This window comes from Chelmon rostratus, chromosome 2, assembly GCF_017976325.1.
Source record: "Chelmon rostratus isolate fCheRos1 chromosome 2, fCheRos1.pri, whole genome shotgun sequence".
Lineage (NCBI taxonomy): Eukaryota > Metazoa > Chordata > Actinopteri > Chaetodontiformes > Chaetodontidae > Chelmon > Chelmon rostratus.
Genome location: NC_055659.1, coordinates 18185726 through 18210094, shown reverse-complemented (window position 1 = coordinate 18210094; position 24369 = coordinate 18185726). Strand labels below are relative to the sequence as shown.

The 24369-nt window shown below is 44.2% G+C and overlaps 1 protein-coding gene across 10 annotated transcripts in view; it reads left to right on the top strand.

Moving 5' to 3' along the window:
- Positions 1–24369, top strand: part of LOC121616152 (inositol 1,4,5-trisphosphate receptor type 1) — a 70105-nt gene that overhangs the window by 37907 nt on the left and 7829 nt on the right. For 5 of the 10 annotated variants that reach the window (XM_041950891.1, XM_041950899.1, XM_041950874.1 and 2 more), the window contains 17 exons: positions 1738–1785; positions 3313–3445; positions 5066–5253; positions 9756–9939; positions 10059–10312; positions 10834–11034; positions 11125–11235; positions 11579–11674; positions 11802–11945; positions 12040–12147; positions 12289–12481; positions 14475–14597; positions 17813–17988; positions 20046–20210; positions 20961–21150; positions 21230–21322; positions 23740–23879. In XM_041950891.1, coding sequence (XP_041806825.1) covers positions 1738–1785; positions 3313–3445; positions 5066–5253; positions 9756–9939; positions 10059–10312; positions 10834–11034; positions 11125–11235; positions 11579–11674; positions 11802–11945; positions 12040–12147; positions 12289–12481; positions 14475–14597; positions 17813–17988; positions 20046–20210; positions 20961–21150; positions 21230–21322; positions 23740–23879 — 2547 coding nt within the window. The remainder of the gene's footprint in view (positions 1–1737; positions 1786–3312; positions 3446–5065; positions 5254–9755; positions 9940–10058; positions 10313–10833; positions 11035–11124; positions 11236–11578; positions 11675–11801; positions 11946–12039; positions 12148–12288; positions 12482–14474; positions 14598–17812; positions 17989–20045; positions 20211–20960; positions 21151–21229; positions 21323–23739; positions 23880–24369) is intronic. The other 5 variants (XM_041950848.1, XM_041950831.1, XM_041950883.1 and 2 more) reach the window with 3 other exon arrangements.

Below are 24369 nucleotides of genomic sequence, written 5' to 3'. Positions count from 1 at the left end.
TTTTTGAGCAGGGGTTTCTGCACAGATCCTTGCTACAGAAACAAGGTCCAGGAAGTTGTACTGTAGTGTTTAAGGAACCTATATGAGGCTTTTGTGGTCACAGTTTTCCTCTGATTAATATATTGAACTTGGTTGTTCTTTCATGTATTTTCTGTTCCACCTACAAGTTGGCATATTTGCACCTTTTTTGAATCATTTTGTGATACACAGATTAGAGACAAACTGAAGGAAAAACCTAAATAAATGTGTAGATTAGCATGACCGGTGCGGATGCTTCCATTACTTCATGTATGAAAGGGATGTGAATCATATATGGCCGTTGCAGTAACTAGAGCTCAACCCCGAAGACAGACAGACACCCAGACCTGTGGGCAATCTGTCCAGGAGCATCAAAACACCAAATGAGGAAATATATTTTGGAAGAATTGTGTGCCAAGTTGCAGTGAAGCTGTTCAGGAGGCCTGTATTGGCCGAACAACTTAGAGGCGTGCTATGCATCATGCAGTTGACCTTGACTGACAGAGAGAGACTAGTTCAGCTGTCAGACTTTGTAAATCCTGCTGTGTTTGTTACGTTCTCTCTCACCTTCTCTGTCTTTCACTCACTCTGTCTCTTGCACTCTGTGCTTGTGGTGACAGATGGCCGCTGTAAGCAGCTCTGTGTCGCTGGTTTAGTGGCCTGGTTCCCTTCGGAGTGATTATGTACTCTAACCCCATCGCCCCTCGCCTCGCCTCTCCCCTCGCCTGCCCCTCCTAGTGTGTCTTTTTGCATAACAATTTTATGTGGAGCATTGCCTTTACCTTGTTTCCCCATCCCTTGGTAAACACATACTGTACAAAGAGGTACTGAATTCTGACCATTAAGGAAATTGGAAAACGAACAAGGGAAAACAACAGATGTCAGTGGTGTACAATAGATTACCATGGCCCTCATACCTCGAGTTTACTCATCCTTGACTTGAAACGACTGTTCCAGTGTGATTGAAGTTTTTGCTTAGTCTTTACATCTTCTTGAAATATTAAATGGATGTTTTGACATTTTGGGAAGCTAGCTTATTCTCTTTCACTGGTCACCATGACCAGCAGAGACCAGTAAGTCACTGTGCCCAGCCAGAAATATGCATTAAACACATTTTAGTCTTAATAAGTGAGCTTTAGAAGTGCTGGTTGGATGTTTTTACCTTTGGACAGAGCCGGGCTAGCTGTTTCCCCTCATTTCTCATCTTTATGGTAAGCTAAGCTAACTGGCTGCTTCTGCTCCAGCTCCATACAGACATAAGAGTGGTGACTGACCCTCGACAAGAAAGCAAATAAGTATATTTCCCAAAAGGTCTCGCTAGTCCTTTTCAAAGAGCCACCTGAAAATGGATAAAATCAGCTAAAATGAAGAAAAAGATGTGATAAAAAAACAGCAGAAACAGAATTTACACTCATGTTAAGGGAATTTAGAAAACAAATAAAGATCAAATCACACTGGACATGTCTTTTAACATTGTATTCATAGTCAACACTGTTCACATGTCCTGTATCACTCCAAACCCTCCACGACCATCATGCTTCCCTGCTTTCTAACATAGCGGTTAATGCATGGCACTTCACACTGGCAGATCTTTGCATGGCCACCAACAGCTGAGTCGGTTCATGATGTGGTTATTAACCTAACAATTGCCTTTTTCTGTGCCGCATGAACACTAACCCTGTGTTTGTATCTGTTGGACTGCTGTGCTCACACACCCAGCAGCTGGATCAGAACCAGCCTGAGAAGCTGTTGGAGGACCAGAAGAGGGTAGGTACTCACAGCAGCATGGCAGCTTAGCTCTAAAACCTCAGAGGCTCATCCTGAGATACACAGGTTTTAGACACACAGCGGTCGTGTATCTGGGATAAAAAATGACCTTTCTGTGACTCTGTTTCTGATCACTGCCATTCACCGCTACTGCAAATAACACCCACACACTCCGTCACAGCCAACTAATGTTTAACTGAGGGAAGAAAAGAAAATGTGAATAGCTTTCTCTACATGTTTGCCTCTCTTGCCTGGCATTTATGGCAGTGCAGTGGCTTTACAGAGCCTCAGGTGTTTCCATTAAAGAGCAAGGCTCTAATTTTGATATTCCAGAATAACAATATCGATCGGAGACCATCAATAAATAATTATCATCTTGGAGAGAAGAACATTATTTAGCAAGCTCAATGGCTGTTTAGCTGTTGATTAAATGTCCCTAATATGCAGGCCTCATCATATTAATCACAGCGCTGCATCTGTTTCAGGAGGGTAATAATTTCACCCCATCTAAAATGTATTTCTTATTATCCACCAACTTTTTTTTTTTTTCAAATTAGTTCAATAAGTTCAAGTCAAAAGTAGTTCAAGTAAAAAGTTCCATCAAAAAGTAACACAGTATAATGAAAATTCTGTCTGGTGTGCTGTTAAGAGTCATCGGGTATTAAGTGCCAACATGCTGGTGTCATAGTTTCAGTAAATTGCTAATCGTTTAGATGACGTCCAGAGAGGACACAATAAGGATTTGGCTCATGACTCAAAGCTTCAGAAAAAGGGCGGTATCGCCCAACAAGACCAGGGAATCATCCTGTGGCTACGACGGATCATTCTGTTACACACAATACATACACTTGATTAACCTCCTGCCAATAAAAAATGAGAATAGTGTTCTTCACACCTCCTACGTACACTAATCTTGACCCCCAGAGCATAACTGTGCCAGCGGAGCTTGCATAATGCCCCTGTCGTCTCTCAAGGACCACCCACAGTTGATAATGAAGTGCACATAATCACGCACAAACACACACAAAAAAACCCTCTCTTTCATTTCCTTCACTTTATCCCATGGGAGGTCTGTCAGGTAGCTATGTGCTGCGGTTGCTATAACAACGACAAAGTCGTGCTGCTGACTGCTCAACAGTGGATGAGTCACAGTGTGGGAGGGCTGGCCCCAGGTCCGTCTAAAAACCAGGACCTCACATTGTCACTACACAGGGTCACTGCTGCTGATGATAACCATAACAATGTTGGTTGTGTGGGTGGTAAATGACATAACTTTAGGTTCTGCCTGCCCGTTTTTCCTTGCATGGAAATTGAGGGATTCTTTAAATTCAATATTTAAAACAAGATGTTGATTGGTAGTTGTTCCATGACTAAGGATTATAGAGCGTGGTTGTAATGACAGGTTTTTGTGTCTTCATGTGTACCTAAAAGGCAGAATATATCACCAATGATGCGTGTTATCCCTGTTATACAACATCTCCTCTGACATCACGTCATTACATCGTTCCCTTTCTTTTCCTCTCGTAGGGCGAGGCGCTGAGACAGATTCTGGTGAACCGTTACTATGGCAACTTTCATCGAAGTGGTGGGCGAAGGGACAGCCTGACGTCTTTTAGCAATGGCCCCCTCAGTCCGGTAGGGCCCAGCAAAAACCAATCAGGTGGGACACCGTGGCTGTTGTTGTTCATTTCCATACAGAGAAGTTTCTGGTTAATTCTTCACAGCAGGAAGTGATGAGTGTCATTTAGTTAGCGCACACAAGGCCATGAAAACACTGATTTTAGCACCTCCGAATGAGCCAATGCTTCTGTGAAGCACTAACTAAAAGGCCTCTGCCAAAAAGAATCATGACTTGACCAGTAATGAATGCAACTATTGTCACTACTATTACAACTACTCTCATGGCGGCAAAGTCTAGGTAAACCTTTTCCAGCTGGTTAGCCGTAATGTTTTCTGGCCCTGCAGCTGTAGTAAAGCAGGGTTCTCTCACCAGTGTTATATAAGGTTGCGACTCTAGCTGTCTGGGCCTGTGTCGGTTATCAGCTCTGGAGCGGCGTGGTGAGCTGCCCTTTGAGCACGCAGAGCACAACACTCTTATCACTTCCTGATAACGTGGTCATTGTGTTGACTACTGAAGCAGTGCATCTCATGCAGCGTTTCTCCTTCTGTTTGAGTCTCACATGCTATGTAAGATGTAATATTTTATCTGCAGAAAGATTTTGGAGGACATATTGGTGCCAGTGCTGTTAGCCTCTGATGAATGGCCCACATGTCGATGTTGTTTTTCCTACTGAACTCAAAGACACAGAGAAAATCACCCAGGTTCCCAGTTTACCATCTCTCCCATGTGCACCAAGATGTTGGCAAACTTGAGACTACAGGAAGTATGCCCCTCCCCTTAGTGATCCACTTTTTACTGTTGCTAGGTGACAGGCTGCAACTTCCTGTGAAAGCAGCCTTTGCACCTGTTGTAGAAACAAGAGCCAAGCGGAGAATTCCGTATGTCCTCTGAAGCTGAGGCCTCGGGTCGGGGGGGGTGTCTTGTACAATGAATTACATAACTGTACATTTACACTGGTTAGTACAGGTCAGCATTACAGTAGATAGAAACCTTAGTGAGCTTGTGCCTGTTTCAGTAAAGCATTTTACTTTGTACAGTATGTCCTAATAATCTGATCTATTAATCGTTGCCTATTATCCATCTTTAATGTAACCTAGATCAATAAATGTGCGATTAAATCAATCATATACAGATTTTAAGTTTTAGTTTAGTTGCTGTGTGCAATACATGCAAAATGTTAACATCAACTTTGCTGTTTAGTGTGTTAAATGTTAAAAACAAACCCCAAAAATAGGCTTGAGCAAAAGCGAATTTTTGTGAACTAAAACATCATTTATATATATTTCTGATCACAGAATTATATACTGTGGTTATCATTATAGTTATTTTTCATAAAATAATGATAATAAAAAGTTCAAGTTGCAGACTAAACAAAGGAATTATACGTTGATAAATACAGAATGCATCAGGCTAGCAACAAGATACTAGCAACTACGTATTACTAAAGTAAGATCAAAGTGATTTTTTTCTTCATTGTTCCTCCAAATTACGTAATATGCTGCCAAATAGTTAAATGCCAGCACTGTCTCTGATGAAACTATATTTGATTAGATTTTAAATATTATTGTACTGGACATTGGAGAGTGTTAATCTCATAGGTGACACACCTCGTACATGTGATTCTGATCTGGCCTGTGACGCTGCACTCTTGTCTTGCAGCACTAGGGGGTCCTGGGGGCCTGAGTCGTGGGGAAATGAGCCTGGCTGAGGTGCAGTGTCACCTGGACAAAGAAGGAGCCTCTGACCTGGTCATTGACCTCATCATGAACACCACCAGTGACCGAGTCTTCCAAGAGAGCATCCTCCTGGCTATTGCGCTGCTGGAAGGTGGAAACACCACCATCCAGGTCAGCGACCCTCTAATCTCTATCGTAGAAATGTGGAAACAGCTCAGCTGCTGCAACATGTCAGAGTGTTTTGTTAATAATCCCATGGTAATAATTTATACGCTTACCTACTTCCCTACTTTCCTTACTACTGAGTGTAACCAATCTGCAGTGTTTTTAATTTCATGGGCCGTTATCTATTTAGAGGCTCATCTTATCCTACAGCTCATCTGTAAATGATCTGCCATGATTCGATCAGTGAAAACAACACACTGTCATGGATACAAGTTTTTATTACTAGAGGAGCTGCACTATGTGGGTCAGTGTGCCACTATAGCTGCACATGTACATTACAAAGGCGGCTCTCCTCCACCTCATATCTAGAACTAAATCATTTGGCTGAAAGGCCCAGCCAGCTGCCGCTGATTTCGGTGGTAGATTAGAGAGAAGTAGATTGGTTTATTAAGAAACATTTTTCATTTTTTCCTCTCTGGGCTGTCTTATGTGCGCATTTGGCAATGCAAACGATTTAGTTGTGTAAGCGCGGCGCTTGCATAATCAGGTTAGAGCGAGGAAGCCACAGTGGCGGAGATAATGCTTTGGCTTCCCACGGCTGCTGCAGAGCTACGTCACGTGATCCGTCTGCCTTACATAAGGCCTGTGTGAATGAACAATGAGGAATGTCTCAGCCTTCAAAACATTCCAGCCTCTCTCCAGCTCCCTCGCGCTCTCTTGCCGGCCCAAACTGGGTCATGCTGGGCCTCCGGAACTGGGGCAGTGGGGAGAGAGGGCGGGGAGACAGGGGGAACACAGAGGGGATTGAAGAGAAGCCGAAGCTCCTCTCACCCAAGTTTGTTCTGAAAAGGGAGGTTTCTTTTTTTCGGGGGGGGGCTAGAAATGTACCACATAGTGCAAATATTTGTGTTCTATGAGTTACTAGATAACTTCTTTAAAACGTCAGCAGTGAGAAGGAAGAAGAGAATCCTGGATTTTATCACAGGTGTCCTCTTGTTTGATTAAGTCATTGAATGAGTGCAGGTACTTTCTAGTGACAGCTGGACACCTTTTCCACAAAGTTCAAGTGTGAAGAAAACGAACTGCTTTTGCCCTCTGCTCTCTTCAAGAAAGCACACCAAAGCTAATTTCAGTTGCCGTTTGTCAGCGTCTTCATTCAACATGTCGAGCCGAGCACCTGCTGGGACGTGGATACCTCATTCTCACGTACCACAGTTAACTATTTACTCGTGACCTACATAACGCACAGAAATAAACCACACAGCAGTTTGTGCAATTTAATGCCTTCTAGTCTTGTTGGCTCCTCTTTATTTCTCTCACATTCCAGCCCTTCTGCGACAGCTCTGAGCGCTCAGCTCAAACAGCTGTAAATTATGTTGTGACATGGCGACTTGTGACATTTCCCTCGTCAGCCATCTGCTGTGTCAGACACATAATCTTCTGTTCCCCTCCAAAAACCTTTCCCTTGCAGGTGCACGTAAGCAGTATTGCAAAACAAAGGAGTGCACAAACTCTCTTTCAGGTGGAAAAGTAATGAGAGAGGAGGCTGGTTTGAGGAAAGAAGAATGGAGGCGAAGGAAAGGAGGAAAAGGACTTGGAGGAGAGCAGCGCTGCAGCTACATTTGGTTTGCATGTGGTGCTGCCTGACATGAGAGGGAGGGTGAGAGGGAAAGGGAGCGCGAGTATAAATAGCTGTTACATAACATCCCTTTGTTGATGCCAAGTGGCGGAACGGAAGGAGAGCAGGGAAAGCGCTATGACCTTGTTTTTCAGTGTTGTCCGCCCCCACCTCGCCCCACTCCTCTCCATCTCATTCCTCTCAGGGTTTGTCTCCATGGATACAGACGGTCTCCGTGTTTACCCAACACTACAGGGGGGCCCCTGAGATGCTCGTCCCTCTCCTCTCCTCCATCCTCCCCTGTTACTATCACTCCATTCTCTCCTTGACCACCATGTGTTACTTCATCCATAACGTCCCTCCATCATGCCACTCTTGTCCTTGCTTTTCAAGTGCTATCAAAACACAGATGGCGTCTTGATACGGCAGCACAGATTTGGTTGGTGCGCAAGGAAACACTACAGAGGCGACAAACGTGGTTAGACATGAAAGTTTAGGTTTTCGCTTTCTGCTTCACTGTAAGACGCCACGTCTTCTTAGGAAAACCTTCAAATGAAAGTATGAAAGTATGAAAGTGTTAGTCTTTCGTGTGGTGTTCCATCTTTATGTAGGGGCTTTGTCTTTGTTTCAGTGACTCACTCCATCCACTAAAGTAAGCTCAGTTCTTACAAACAGGCTGTTTTAAAAAACGACTCTCTCACTCTGCTGCTGCAGGTGAAAACTTTCACTGCCGGGCCATATAATTAATAAGTCTTACTTGACCAATACGTTCACCTCCCAGCCACTATCAATCAAACAAACTGCCACAGTGAAATATGATAGCTCAGCTAACCCCGATCAATAAAATGAAAGACCCCTGTCGGCACGGTGCCGGCGCTGCCAGCCCTGCGCCGTGTGAGCCTGACTGAACCTCAAACCTGGGATGTCCTGGAGATGAGCACTGCGACATTAATAAAACGGTAGGCGGTGGAAAATGAATGTGATTGCATAAGAATAAAGTTGGCAGTCGCAGAGTTTCAGAGAGAATACTGTATGTGGGTGTGTCCACTCAAAATTGGCATGTGCCTATGCCGGAGACAGCTGACCTAGTTTTGTGAGTGTAAAAGTCAGTGGGCGTATTAGCGTATGCGCGCTCCAGCTTGTGTGTGCTTGTACTGTAAGTGTGTGTGTGTCTGTGCTGGTTATGTAATGGTAAAGGGTGGAGGGGAGGGGTGGTGGCGAGTGCTCCTCTCTCTGTTTGCTCCAGTCCAGTCCAATCGATGTGTGTTATCCTGGCGCTGGGCCCCATGCCTCACCCTCTGCGCCCTGCCTTCCTCACCCGTCCTCACCCCCCCTCCCCTGCAGGCCCACGGAATGACCATCACTGCCCCGACACACACACACACGCACGCACACAACACACCTCCCTCCTCAGGCATGCTGTGAGTTGTGAGCTGTTAGTGGGTTGCCAGCGCTGCAGCTAATCCCCTCTCTGGACTCGCCACTCTGTCATCAAGTTGTTTATTGCGTGATGGCCTTGCTCGGCAGCCCCCCCCACCACACACACCTCCCTCCCTCCCCCACACTGCTATCTCCTCGTCCCTGAGTGTGTTGGCAGAGTGTGTACGTGCAAGAGGGCTGCTGCTCAGTGGTGGAGGGCTGGGGTGGGGCACGAAAAGGCTCTGGAATCTGCCTCGGGGCACAAGCACACAGTTATGTCATTGTTTCTTTGGAAGAAACTTGGCTGCAGTGTTGCGTTAGCTCTGCTCTGTGTTGTGTTAATAAGCTGCATACGCTCTCTTGTTTGGCTACTTAACCGGTTGGTCACTATGTGTAATTTTGAATGAAAAAGCTTTAGCAGTGTGTTTAACATTAAATTCCAATGCGGATAAACCTCTTAGTGCAAACACCCTCAGTGCCCTTGGAGGACGGAGAGATTTGTTTTGTGCGTTTAGCTTTTCCTCGTGACTATCATTTATTTGCTTCTTCCAGTAGCCCAGTTTTACATCTAACCTGGAACGACAGATGGTTATGTAACAGCTGGCCTAGATACTGTCTGATAGCGTTCTCTCTCCCTTCCTATCTCTTGCTCTTGTTTCCCCTTTCTCGATCATCTGCTTTTTTTTGCTCCCTCATTCACCTCTCGCTCTTTCTCTCCCCCGCCAGCTCAGTTCCTCTATCTGTGTAAGTAGGCCAGGCTTCTGCCTCCCGTGTCATTTTTCACCCCGTTAGTGTGGCGAGGCTGCTTCTTCTGGCTGAAGCCTTTCCATAGGCTGCAGCAGATAACAGCTCTTACATAATCAAAACAACAGCCCTGTGGGTTGGGACACGGTGTGCTCGCAGGCTCGCAACTGTTCTAATTCTGCATGACCCCATTCCACGGCAATAACCGCGGCGTTTAAACCCTCGCATCGCACCAGATCCGGGCTGGCTTCTCTGTAGATGTGTAATGTTTTGTGAGGGTCCAGTCAAGACCATTCTGCTCATAATGGGTGACGATTTGTTCGTGCAAATCTTGTGGAATATATGCTCACAGACAGACAAAGAATTTTAAACCAAACCAGACCTAAACGCCGGCAACTTTAGGCCAAGTTCATGTTCACTGCTCCAACATCACAGTCACTGGTTTCACCCTTAGTTCACTGCACTCTGCCTAACTTATCAGTTGCATAATACAAGCTTGGAGAGGAAAATAAAGTAACTACGTAATGTCAATCTTCAACTGACTTGTTTTGTCCAACCAAAAGGCTGAAACCCAAATATATTAAACTCTGAAATGTTATAAAGCAGAGAAAAGCACCAAATCTTCACATTTGAGAATGTGGGGCCTGAGGAGCGTTGGGTTGTTTGCTTGAAGAATGACAATAAGATCCATAATCTCCTTTTCCTACTCTTGTCTCCTTGTGTCCAGCGTTCCTTCTTTTGCCGTCTGACAGAAGACAAGAAATCAGAAAAGTTCTTCCGGGTGTTCTACGACCGTATGAAGCTGGCCCAGCTGGAGATCAAAGCCACAGTGACAGTGAATACCAGCGACCTGGGAAACAGGAAGAGAGATGATGAGAGCCAGGACAAAGATGTCCCTGTTCGAAAGAAAGGTCAGATGTCACTTTCTGTCATCTGATGTATTAACTGATGTCAAGTTCTTACAGACAAAAGAGGCAAGCTATAATTTCTAACCAAGATAATTTAGATAATATTGTCTGTCTCTGTTTAGCCAGAGAATCAGCAGTGGTCATGACGGAGGATGTGAGAGAGCAGCTGTTAGAGGCCTCGTCTGCCACCAAGAAGGCCTTTAACTCTTACCGGCGTGAAGCAGACCCTGAGGACCACTTCAACTTGGTCGACGGCCAGCCCAGCACCGGGGACAAGAACCAGGACGAGGGAGAGATGAGTTTTGTAATCGTCATCATGCAGCCCATCCTTCGCTTCCTCCAGCTACTTTGTGAGAATCACAACCGTGACCTACAGGTGGGACAGACTGGGCTTCAGACTCATTTTACAGATATCCAGTAGAGCGATCACACTTGGCTGCAGTGCCGTCCTTACTGTGGCATCTTAAAGGAAAACTCCCTAGTTTAATTGATATTCCCAACAAAAAATGAGTCCAACCAGACCCTTATACTGTGGGTGTAGAAGTCTGACCTCATTATCATTGTCATTAGTTTTTCATCACTAACATTGATTTGTTTAGAAAGAAAAAGTTGCACAAAGAAGCTCTGCTGCAATGTGGTGCAAAACAAAAAGATGTACAACACGCCAGCCTGCAGAAGATGTGTTTTGAGAGTTCAGCAGTTCTGACGAGGGCTGAAACAGAAATATGAAACAGCCAGCTCGCTGTGTCTGGTCTTCTGACAGAATTTTCATTTGGAGCTGAACTATTCCAACAGCGTTTTGTTTTTCTATTTGGTTCTGATTGCTTTAATATTGGTTTGTATCACTGTCACATTTCTGCTCTCACCTGCCAAACCCAAGCGTTTTTATCTCCTCAGAACTTCCTTCGCTGTCAAAACAACAAGAACAACTACAACCTTGTGTGTGAGACTCTGCAGTTCTTAGACTGTATCTGTGGAAGCACCACAGGGGGCCTCGGTCTACTGGGGCTGTACATCAACGAGAAGAACGTGGCCCTCATCAACCAGACCCTGGAGAGTCTCACAGAGTACTGCCAAGGCCCCTGCCATGAAAACCAGGTACATGAAAACCACACCAGAGGGGAATGCTTGGACTGCAAGGTGGCACTATCTGTCTTTTTCTTACGTTTTTAAATTTATTTCCTCCAGAATTGCATTGCCACTCACGAGTCCAATGGGATTGATATCATTATTGCCCTGATCCTTAATGACATCAACCCACTCGGGAAGAAGCGGATGGATCTGGTGCTGGAGCTCAAGGTGAGTTGGCTACTGTTAGTTAAAGGGAGGAAGGAGCTACACTTTTGTTTGAAACTGGGGGATGGTTTAACTCTGGCTTCAGGTCTAGGGCCAAAAATGAGGGGGGAAAAAAACTGTGCAGTAGTTTCCTTTCGCAGCAGGATGGAATATCACTGACAGGCTACAAGTATAGAGCTGGACATTCATTCGTCTGAGCTGAACTAACTTTTGTGCTCGTCTGCCAAGACAAACAGCTGCAGAGTGCATTTTCCTAGAGCACCGGGGTTTCTGCCTGTTTTCCTTGGATGGAGAAACTGACAGAGCTTAAGTTCTCAGTGCTTTCTTTCTGTTTTTCGCTCTGCAGAACAATGCATCCAAGCTGCTGCTCGCCATCATGGAGAGCCGTCATGACAGTGAGAATGCAGAGAGGATCCTGTACAATATGAGGCCTAAAGAGCTGGTGAGGAAATTATGTTGTGCACCTTTTCCAAACCACAGCTGCTGAGCGATTGCCTGCACTGTATCACAGAGCAATAATATCACACATTACCCTGTAAAAAGATGTGTGTGTGTGTGTGTGTGTCCAGGTGGAGGTAATAAAGAAGGCCTACCTGCAGGGAGAGGTGGAGTTTGAGGACACAAAGGAGGAGGAGGACAACGGGGAAGAGGAGGAACATGATGCTGCTTCCCCACGAAATGTTGGACATAACATCTACATTTTAGCTCACCAGGTCTGCTGCTTGTCTCTGCAGCATGTTTTGTACAATCCCATGTTGGCTGGCATTAACTAAGCATGCTTATTGTTGCCGTGCATCCTCCGTGCAGTTGGCGCGTCATAATAAGGAGCTCTCCATGATGTTAAGGCCAGGAGGGGTGAGCGGAGAGGGAGATGAGGCCTTGGAGTTCTACGCCAAACACACTGCCCAGATAGAGGTCACAACACTCAACACCCCGCTGTCACACAGCAGAACTTCACAAAACAGCAAAACAAATCATCTAGAAAGCTCAGTGTTTGCAAAGAAACTGTCACAAAGCATTCAGCTCGTGGAGCTGACAGTGTGTCTCTCTGTTCAGATCGTGCGCCAGGACCGCACCATGGAGGAGATAGTGTTCCCCGTGCCTAACATCTGCGAGTTCCTGACCTCTGAGTCAAAGCTGCGAGTCTACTACACCACAGAGAGAGACGAGCAGGGCAGCAAGATCAACGACTTCTTCCTGCGGGCAGAGGACCTCTTCAACGAGATGAACTGGCAGAAGAAGCTCAGAGGTAGGCTTAGGATGTAGCACGTGGTCAAATACATGTGAGTGATGTGCCTGTCCATTACATCTGATAATACAGGACCAGCTTTGCATAATTGAATGACGGAGTTTGGCTGAATAACTTCTATAGAGAGAAGTGTCAATACCGCTCCCCAATGACATATGGGATACACAATTAAGTTAATTGTTCATTATTAATTAGCATTAAGAATAGATTAAGTTCAGTCTTTATAATATCAGAAAATAGTGATTGGATACTCATCACTAAAATCCACTTCACACACCCAACAAAACAAAACCATTTAATAGTATGAAACTAAATATATAAAAATCCTCACATTTGAAAAGGTATACGCAAAAGAATTTCTGCTAAATGATTTCAACAATTCGTCCATCAAGACTGTTGCTGATTGTTGCTCATTATCTGTTAATCTGCTAATGTATCAGTCCTCTACTCCTTTCGAAACCATGCATGAAGCCGTTGACAGTTATCTTAATAGGAAAGTGGAGGGGACGGGGTCATGGAGCTGGTGCAGCAGCGTGCAGCAAGTAAGAGAAAAGCATAACAAGGAGCTTTATGATTTAGTGAACTCGCTCGGTTTGTCCTCATAAATGTGAGTGTTTATTTTAAGAGTTGCCTGATGCCCGTCAGCTGATGGTGTGCACGACTCCATTGCCTCTTTTTCCAGAAATAACTCGATGTACACTGGTTGCGGCTTGGTGGCTCGATGGCGTGCTCCCTGTCGCCCTGCAGTTCTGAACCCGTCAGCCAGCTGGGGCCTTTCTTTGCGGAGTTTGCATGTTCTGCTCGTTTTCCCATGCGCTGGTTTCCTCCCACAGTCCAAAGACATATCGCTTACGTGAACTGGAAACTCCGAATTAAGCGTGGGTGATGGTGTGACTGTGACCCAGTGACAGACTGGTGACATGTCCAGGGTGGGAACCGCCTCTCGGCCCGGTGCGAGCTTGAGCTAGGATACACCTCAGTGTCCTGCGAGCCTGAACAGGATGAGGATGGAAAATGGATGGAGGGACGCGTATTCCCATCTTGACAGCAGGGCTAACAATGCCATCCTGTGTGTGTGTGTGTGTGTGTGTGTGTGTGTGTGTGTGTGTGTGTGTGTGTGTGTGTGTGTGTGTGTGTGTGTGTGTGTTTGTGCATGCCCTTGCGTTATGTACGTGCATGTTTCCACCGTCTAAAAGCAGACAGGGGCTTTCCACATTCTTTGAGCCGTGAAACATTTGTACAGTAACCTTATGAATCACAACTGAGAGCCGTCTTGCTCACGCACACAAACATGCACACACAGACCCGCACCCACACTCACATTTATAATCCACGTTCAAGACTGTGTTACCCACACAAAGCCATATTTTGTCTCTCACTCAGGAGGGGATGGACAGAGAAAAGTCCCTGCATCTGTTTCTCTTTACCAACATCTCTTCATCATCACCTTTTGAAACTGTGTTTTCACATGTTATCAACAGCGTTGCCTGTTTAATGTTCGTTCTGTGGTTTCCCATCATTAATGCCCTCATATTACCTTATTTTCTTTATGACGAGAGAGAATTGACACAGTAATGCTCAGTTTTCCTGAGTTCTTATTTTCAACCCTGCAGCTTGTTCACACATTGGGTTTGTGAGAATGAGATTAGTGCTGGAACAAGTGGTCGATTAATCAGCTGTTCTACAGAAAATTAGTTGAAAAAATTTCTGACAATTTATGGTTGAAGTAATTACTTTTTATCATTATTTATCAAAAAATGCCAAATATTTGCTGGTCTTACCTTCTTAAACGTGAGGATTTGCTGCTTTTTTTATATATATATCATTTGAATCAAGTAACTTTGGCTTTTGGACTGTTGGTATTTTAGGATCTTGAAATTTACAAACAAATTTCTCAATTTTTCTGACATTTTACAGACAGAATCTACCCAAGTCATACTGTATGCAATCAAATTTGATGCCTAATGTCTCGCTTTGTCTCTGTCCTCTTCAGCCCAGCAAGTGCTGTACTGGTGCTCCAGAAACATATCAGTGTGGAGTAACGTTTCCTTCAACCTGGCTGTGCTCATGAACCTGCTGGTCTGCTTCTTCTACCCACTGGAGGGGGTGCATGGAGGTCAGTCACGCACGAGTCGACACCGTAGAGTGAGAACAGAATTGTTCAGACTGAGCAGCGACTCTGCTTACATCCTCTTACTAATACACCTGTAAGGTCTCACTTCACGTTTTCAGTGGCTCAATCAATTCAAATTGAGAATAACTTTAGGCTCTTTACTGTGCAGCACGGTAGAAATCAGCTTAGCTCTGGTGAAGCTGCCTGTCACCCCGTCGTGCTTATGAAACATTTCCTGCATGTTGACTTTGTGTTGAAGCAGCATGTGCACAGCGGCACATTTTACTTCACTGTTCTTCCATTCAGACTTCTTTAGAAAGCAGGGTCAAACAAAGGGTATGTTCTCAATGATGCAAAAGAGGAAGGACAGGTTTTTTTTTTTCTTCAACAAACTGCTCCTATTGCATTTTACAGCCTGTACTGACATGACACGTTGAACAGATAGAACAGAACTCCTACAATGATTGTATTGAACTTATAGCACTATTTGCTACAGCCAGCAATAAAGCCTCTATATACAACGAGAGATTAGGGAGAGGTGAAAAAAACTTTTTTAGCTGGTACCCAGTTCATATTTTGTTTTATTTTACATTTACACCATGCTCTGATATAAGAAACTACCCTGATTCCAAAAAAGTTGGGACTCTGTGTAAACCATAAATAATACAGAGTGTGATCATTTGCTAATCCTTTTTGACATACACTCAAGTGAAAACAGCGCAAAAAATATATATTTAATATTTGACCTCATCGGCTTCCTTGATTTTTGTAAATATCTGCTTATTCTGAAATTAATGCAGCAAAATGCTTCAAACAAGTTGGGACAGGAGCAACAAAACACTGGGAAAGTTGTGCAATGCTCCAAAAACACCTGTTTGGATCATTTCACAGGTAAACAGGTTGATTGGTAACAGGTGATAGTATCATGATTGAGTATGAAAGGAGCATCCTGGAAAGGCTCAGTGGTTCACAAGCGAGGATGGAGCGAGGTTCAACACTTTGTGAACACATGATCATATAAAGGATGTTACTACATGTGCTCAAAAACACTTTGTATGTTTGCTGATGATTGCATTCTGTTTTTATTTACGCTTCAAGCTGTTTTTTTGAGTTGTATTCAGAAAGGCATGTCACAAGGTCCAGCCACCCACAGAGACAGACTTTGAACATTTGACTCTCAAACCTTCTCGCAGGCATCAGCATTGACCTGCTGATCTGCTGATTTTTATTCACCTGACCAGGATTATGAGCAGGATCTGAGAAGCCCTCCACCTTTGTTTAAGAAACCCACACACACCCACACACCCACACACACACACACACAAACACTAACCACAACCCATCGTGTCAAAGCTTGAGCTCATGTTTGACTTTCAGTAATATGAAGACCACAATAAACACGGCCCTGTGTCATTAAACGTCCCATAAACACAGCTTCCATTGGCTCAGGTAGGACAAAGTCATACAGGACATGTCAGGTGATCAAAAAAAGTCATACATCATGTTTTCCCCTTCAGACAAAGCAATTTATTCAGCTGCCAAATCCTCCTCAGTGATGTTTGTCTGTTTGTCAGTGGGTTTCCCACCTGGTTGCAGCATTTTATTAATTTTGTAGTGGATGTGGCGGAGTGCTAACAGAGCAGAACAATTAACACCCAGCACAGTAATTCATACAGTCACAGTTTTAACTGTGAAATTCTAGTTTCTCCCCCATTGTTGCACAAAACACTACGTGAGTGAGGTCTGATTGTATTTCTCCTCTGCACTGGATTTTGGTCTGTGTGCAAGACATCATCACGTGAGACTCCAGCATACCTTTGGCCTGCTTTAACAGGCGCTTTTATGGCTCTGGGCCCCTTCCTTCTCTGTCTTACTCTCACACACACACACACACACACACACACACACACACACACACACACACACACACACACAGCGTGCTTGCTCTCCCTCTGTTCTCCTCCCTCCTTTGCTTGGGGCTTTAGAATGAGGGTTATAAGAGCAGGAGATCTGGGTCAGTGTGTTCTGCCTGCATACATGGCTGACTGCCTTTTGATGAATAGCTGTGGTTAGCGCCACGCACCCCTAACACATGCTCACACGCAGAAAGTGCATGCTTGCATCCTCCTCAGCTGTTGATTTTGTAGATGTTTGCACACAATCATCAAGTGTAAGGAAGGTACAGAGTTTGTGAGCGCACGTAAGCGGCCCTTCTCTTGGTCTGCCACATCACTGGAGCTGTGTATCGCTCCCAGCTCGCTCCTCATGAATCTTTCAGCTGAGGTATTTTTAGAGATGGCTGTTATGTAAGTGGCACCTGTCATGTGATCTCCACAGGGATTGGGAGGGAGAGAAATCTAGAGGAAGGGAAGGAGGCACAGAGAGGGAGGCAAGGTGGGAGAGGAAGACGGGGTGGAAAGGAGGGCTCCCTTACCAGCAGTACTCCCCTTCTGTTCTCTCATGCACCACAATGCTCTCTGTTTTTCTTAATCCTTTCGGTTCTGCCCCATTTCCCTTTTTCTTTGTCTTTTTCCCTTTTCTACCTTTCTGACACCAACACATTAATCTATTTTTCCTTTTTCCTTGCCTATGTTCTCTGAGGTTGATCTGTGACCAGTGCACAAAGAGTACTTACAAACACACACGTTATTCCCGTGTTGTAAGAGAATGGGTGGGGGGGCAGCTACAGAGGCAGCAGGCTGTTTTTAGGCTGGTCAGACCCGGTCGAGGGTTTTAGCCTGAGTGACATGTTGCCACATGAAACCCCTGACTAGGACACAAATCCTAGATTTACCTTAGGATCAAGGGAAGCATCAGGTAGGCTCTCAGTAAAGCTAAGTGCGCACACACACACACAAAAAAAGTATGTCATACACATTTGGGTGTTATGTAACTGCCTCTCTTTGAGTTCAAAGTCTCACTAATGAAAGCCTGAGGCCTGCCTGAGAGGCAGAACTTAGTGGAAGCCAGTTAAAAACTTGTTGATCAGGACGAGGCCTCGTTTAAACTGCAAACTGCACTGTCATCCTCTCCACATGACAGTTTAATATTCCACATGTGGCAAATTCACTGTGGAACAGGGTCCACAAATGCAGCAGTTTTACCATGTATCCTGTATAAATTCCATGTGCATTAACACAGCTGGTTTCCTGTGTGTGTGTGTGTGTGTGTGTGTGTCTGTGCGTGTGTATGCGTGTGTACACATTTATCTTCTGTAGTTATGCTGGATCCCCATCTGTCTGCACTGCTGTGGATGGGAGTCTTGGCAACGCTGGTCATTGTTATCATCATGCCCCAGCCGCTGGGCATCCGGGCCCTCGTTATCATCACCATCCTGCGTCTCATCTTCTCTGCTGGCCTGGAGCCCACCCTCTTCCTCCTGGGTGCCTTCAATGTGAGTATTCGGCCTAAAGGGGTCCGTTCACCCAAAATTACCATCTAGTCTAGTCTTATATCTAGTCATCCAGTTCGTTTTTTGTTTTAATGGCCTTGCTTACAGAGCCTCAAAGTGGCCATATAGAGAAACATTCAGGAATTGCCACTGGTTTTATTGGATGAGTTAGGTCCTTCTTTCTGCACAGTGGGTATACTTGGATTTAGACATAAACACTGATCTTTGCGCACAAATTAACCAATATCTGGGGAATGAACTGTATCTAGTGCGCAACATGGCCCGACATATTCTCTTCTCTCTGTGGCCGGTGCAGGCCTCTGTTTTGAGATCTGTCTCTGATATTTGTGTTGCAGCCACAGCACAATGGAAGGACATGGAATTTTGCAGAGCTGAAATAACCGATTGGTCGATCCAAAGAAAACGAATTAAAATTAAAGCAACTATTTTGATAATCAATCGGCCATTTTTCAATCAAAAACGTCAAACCTTCGCTGGTTCCTGCTTCTCAAATGTGAGACTTTGGTTTTTTTCTATTCTTTATATCATTGTCATCTAAATGTTTTGGGGTTTTGGACTTTTGTTGGGTTCCAAAAAGCATGAAGATGTCACCTTGGACTCGTTTGTGATGGGCTTTTTTCTCTGACATTTCATGGACTAACTTGGCAGATTGACAATAAAAGTAAATATAAGTGGCTGCCCAATAATTTTCTTTGTGGTGTTCAAAGCATTTAAAAATCGAAGCAGGAAGCAACATTCCTGTTTCTCTGGATAATCCAGTTTCCCACAATGGAGCCTGGGGTGGTGTCACATGGAGCTATGCAAACATCTGACAGTGTGAGCACGTCAAATTCAATTAATCTCCCTTCACTGTGTCGAGGCACAAATCTCAGGTTTTTGGCTGAACTGACCCTTTAAACATTTCCTCTTCGTCTCTCCTCATTGTGAGTGTGTGTGTGTCAGTGTGTGAGTACTTTTCCCCAGAGAAATGCTAAAAATGCACCACTTCTACTTTACCATGCTCACACGCTGCTGTATGTACTTTCAAGTACTGAGAAATTTCCACCACACCAGTTCCAGTTCTTCTTTCAGCTCTCACTCACACTCATGCCCACTTGGCAGGCCCTTGCTCCGTCTGCCTGTGGTGTTGCCCCTTGGCTCCGCAGTTCTCCCTGGCTGGGTTGTGGGGTGTGAAGTGCGTCACCGGACCCTAGAGAGTGTGACACCACCCCTGCACTTATCAGAGATTTTCTAGATGTTGCTCTTAAACACACACACACAAAGCAGTCTTGCCAGCACTTCTATCATCTCTCCTCTCTGTCTACATTTGCATGTAGACAAGAGACCGGTACACTGAGAGAGATCAGGTTAAGACAGGAAATCAGAGAACATGTTACCATGGACTGCAGTAACCTGGTCGCCCTAAAGTCTAGTTTACATGCAGCTGGTCAGTAGTCAGATGTCTCCCTGACTGTGTTTTTGGCAAGTTTTTTTCTTTCATAGCCGACAAATGATTCATTGAAATAGCCAGAACTTCGGTGTATTTCAGTATCAGTTTCATTCTTAGTGAGACTTTAGATTTCATTATTCCAGTTAAAAGGCTGCACTGCCGGTGACCTTTCCAGTCCAGCCCACTGCTGTTACAGTGATAGCCCCTCTCCCTGCCCTAAGTCTTAATCGTGTGCATGCACTCCTGTAGAAACCCAGTTAGAAACTCGGTTAAGCGTATACATGACAAAGAAGTCAGGTTTCTCCGGCGGCCATATAGAAGCCGTGTTAACCGGGTTTCTGCTAATCCCTTTGCCTTGTTTCTGGTTTACATGACGTTTAAGAAATGAAGTCACAGCGGAAAAGCCAACAACAACCAGGTCACTTACAGGCATGCAAACACACTCAATGTGTCCTCATTTAGCTTAAAGGCCCATCACGGTACTGCTGCCAGCACCTTCTGTCTGACCCAGCCCTCAGCCAAGGCTATGTTGGTTTTCCAATATCAAAATGATGAATGGTGGATTATCTTGGATTTTAACTATTAAAGAGAAATTGCCTTTGTCTTCCAGGTGTGTAATAAAATCATCTTCCTGATAAGCTTCGTGGGGAACCGAGGAACCTTCACTCGCGGCTACAAAGCCATGGTGTTGGACTTTGAGTTCCTCTACCACCTCATTTACCTCATCATCTGCTGTCTGGGGGTGTTCGTCCACGTCTTCTTCTACAGTCTGTTGGTGAGAGGAGCACACACACACACACACACACACACACATACACACACACACACCCTCAAACACACACGCTCAAACCCGCATACTTTTAAGAGGCAAAGACAAGCAGGTAAAACCATTAAGAACTATGAAAGCAGCAGGTTTTTTGTTTTAGACCATGTGTGAAATATTTTTGAATGTAGCCTCAGCTTTCCATCGTGGTGCGTTCATGGACATATTCTATTTGCAAGCCAGATTTTGCCTTATTTAGTGCTATACTAATGATGTTCTTGTTGTTGCTGTTGTTAGGGTATTAAGTGCTGTGCTCCGGTGCCTCAGGTCTGCTTTAGAATGTGTTGGACTGAATATGCAGTATTTCGAGATATTTTCCGTTCACGCTGGCTCGAGCAGCCCCTCTGCAGACGCAGCACAACATCCTGTATTTCCATATTTCCTAGCCTGCGTAACAAGATGCTGAAAACTTATGTAATTCAGACAGAGGAAAATTGAGGATTCATGCCAGAGAAAAAAGTAGAAATGCCACAACGTGCAAGGAAATCTAATCCAACACACAAATTTGTGTGACTTTATGTTCGCCCTGAAACAAATGCTGGTCCCACTGTATGTAGAAGACAGCAGTACATCAACTAGCCTAATGCACTCCATGTTAACAGTTTCTGATTTTGCCTTCTGAAAAGCTTTAAGGGACTTTACGATGAATCTATCGCCATGTATTTGGCTGTTTGTGTTGTAACGTGCGCTTTGCCTCTCTAGCTGTTCGACCTGGTGTACAGAGAAGAGACTTTGCTCAACGTGATCAAGAGTGTGACTCGTAACGGCCGCTCCATCGTGCTCACCGCCGTGCTGGCTCTCATCCTGGTCTACCTATTCTCCATCGTCGGCTACATTTTCTTCAAAGACGACTTCATCCTGGAGGTGGATCGTATCCCCAACACAACTCTGAGTGAGTGCAGACTCCTGTCGTTTACCATTTCCCCCTCAAAGATTACAGATCGTATTCACTGTCCCTTCCCACTTTCTAGAAAATGGAGCCAGTCTGGCCAGCGAGTTTCTGTCTGCAGGAATGTGTCAGGGAGGGATTGATGAAAACTGCACCACGGGAGCCCTGCAGGAGGGTAATGCACACAGCAACACTGGGTTCAACATGGAATAAGCCTAAAAGAGAAGCAAACAGTCCACGAACAATATTTAAATGTTCAGTGTTCTTGTGTGTTTTTTGTCACTAAAAGTCATCAAAAAGTGGTGAGTTTAGACGTAGACTGCAGAGGTTTTCATCCTGACGGGGTCGACGCACAGCCTGAGTCAAAGCCGCCTGAGCATGCTTCGGATGTTTAATTCATTTGCAATTGATCGATTGAATTGCTCGGTTGTGTAAGCTGCACAGTTTAACCCCTCCCCCTCTACTGCTCCCCCTGCTTCTTTAATGTGCTGTCAACCCCCACCAAGAACAGACTCGTACAAATTACACGCAAGGCCGCCAGTGTAACTGTGACTGTAATGGGCCTGAGTTCGTGTGTTTGTGCATGTGAAGCTTGAGAATGTGCTGGTGGTGGATGGATGTTGTTGGATCCATATATGTATCTGCCAAGTGTATCTGTGTATTCTTGAGGCTGTACGGATGGCGGAAACAATGTTCCTTGCAAAAGGACAAATAAATCTAAATCTAATCTAAATCTAATCTAATGTGATATCAACGTGCAGTCTTAAAAGGGTTTAAAGTCCTGGGAACTCCCTGCCAGTTCGGGTGTGAGCCGTCTTCGAGGCTAAAATGGAAAATGCAGTTACCTTTGACTCAATAAAACTTTTGTTCTTTTTGGTCTTCGAATTAGAGTCATGGTCCAAGACATTATCGGAGATACGACCCATAAACTGGCCCAGTTCATTCAGTCAAAACAGAATAGCGCCATTTCATTCTGTCAGCCATCAGCCCAGACATAAGAACCATGAAATGTTTTGGCCTACACTAAACACAGTTAACAAGGGGATCATGTGTTCATCATGTGACTGGGTCAGAGGTCCATGTATTCATGAATGTGTCTTCTTCTTAACTGTTCTGCAATGACCTATAAACTTCATCAAATTGGATAAATCATTTAGAATTTTTTTCCGGCCTGCTTCAGAACAAGTTCAAACGAAGCTGCTGTCACATTCCAGCCACACAAAAACACTGTTGTTTGGACTAACCACATTCACACTGTGAACCAACACGTGTGAACAAGGTTTCAACAGATGTCAAGTTCTGCAACTAAGACAAGGATGTTTATGACCAAAAAGCAGATTATATACTGTGACTACAGGGCCATCAAATCCTGCTCCAACACAGATTACTAATGGTTATCTAGAATGAGAAGAAATATTTAAAAACAAGCCAATAATCTACTTGGATTGTTTGCTCTATATATGTTTGTCATAAGTCATTTGATTAAATACTGTATATGAACATTATAATCACATCTTAAATGCTGGTCAAGTATCATAATGCATCATGCACATGGCATGAAATGCTTCTGAAAGTTTAAAGGAACATTAAAGGCAGTGTACTCACACAAGTCATTAAGTCATCAGAATAGCTGATTAAAGTACCTACACAACAATATTATTAATCATCGATAATCATAATGATAATAAAGTGGATCTCCATGATGGCAGCAGCCATTGTTTGGGTAGTTATGACACAACTTTAGTATTAGTTTTTGGTGTTTGAACGCTGGTGCACTACTGCTAAATAGTTTGAAGGATAGTTTTGTATGTTCGTTTAGCTGATATCACGTCTCAGATGAACACAGCAGAGAAAAGCAGGATTTTTAACCCTATAATGCCTGACCCAAGAAATAATGGACAGAAAATTCTATTTTTTTGAATTTGAAGACTTTATTTGGCCCTTTAACAATTAAAAAAAAAAAATGTATGATGATGATTTATGAATTGATGATTGTACAGAGTTGTGAGTGTCCGGTTGCTGTTTTTTGTTTTTTCAATTTATTTTTTTTTTAATTAGCAAATATGTTTTTTTGTTTGTATCGTTTTGAGCAAAGTTTTTACCATATGGTAATGCAAAATGTTTCAGAAATGCATGTATCAAATATGATACCCACGGCATTATCGGGTTAACTGTCTGTGACACATTATAATACAGATGATTCTACAGCTCATCATGGAAACACATATATACTACAAGTTATTGTATCATGCCTAAAGAGATACTGTAATTAGCATGCCATGCTATTAAAATTTGCATGTGTGCATCTACCTGCATAATCTCTTTGGGTCTCATGAGTTAGTTTAGTCCTTATTATGAGCGACAGTTTCATGCTTTTAGAGTTACATAAACAAAAAAATATAGGTCGTAATGGTCCTGATTTCCTGTTATACCAGTTTCATGAAGCATTCCAGTAAGTTATATACTGAGCTCATGAGCTGCTAATGAGGGCCTGTAAACAAATACACACCTGCTAGTAAATAAATTGTACTTTTTCAATTCACAGCCGCTAAAATTATGAGGAGACTGAAGCCTTACTTTGTGTTTCCTCAGATTTTGGGGATGACAGTGAGGAGGACAGCGACATGGAGCGGACGTGTGACTCTCTACTAATGTGTATAGTCACTGTTCTGAGTCATGGCTTGAGGAGTGGAGGGGGTGTAGGAGATGTTCTCCGCAAGCCTTCCAAGGAGGTACATGCAGCTCTGCTGCGCGCACGCATGTGTGTGTGTCTGTGTATGTATGTGTGTGTGTGTCTGTGTGTGTGTCTGTGTCTGTGTCTGTCTGTGTGTGTGTGTGTGTGTGTGTGTGTGTCTATGAGCTGAGAGGGTGCAATACCTGCAGCTTTAGCACGGTCATGTGAGCTGGCTGGGAGCCCATTGTGCTCTGAGCTTGTTTTTATTTCAAAAGCATTGAAGTTTCACAATGTTTCCATAAAGCTGTACTGCCCCTGCCTTGTGTGAGCAAAAAAAAACCCCTCAGAATAGATTTCCTCTGAATTCAGGCTGAACCACTAATGATGTCGAAAGAGGATGTGAATAGCTGCCTCACGTATTCACAACACAACGCAACTTGGGGCTGAAAGTCTGGCTGGCTGCTGAGGTAAACTAGCGAAGTGTAATAGCAGTCAGCCATGTAATCACATGGGTGGCAGCATGGCCCACTACACAGTTGCTTGTTCTA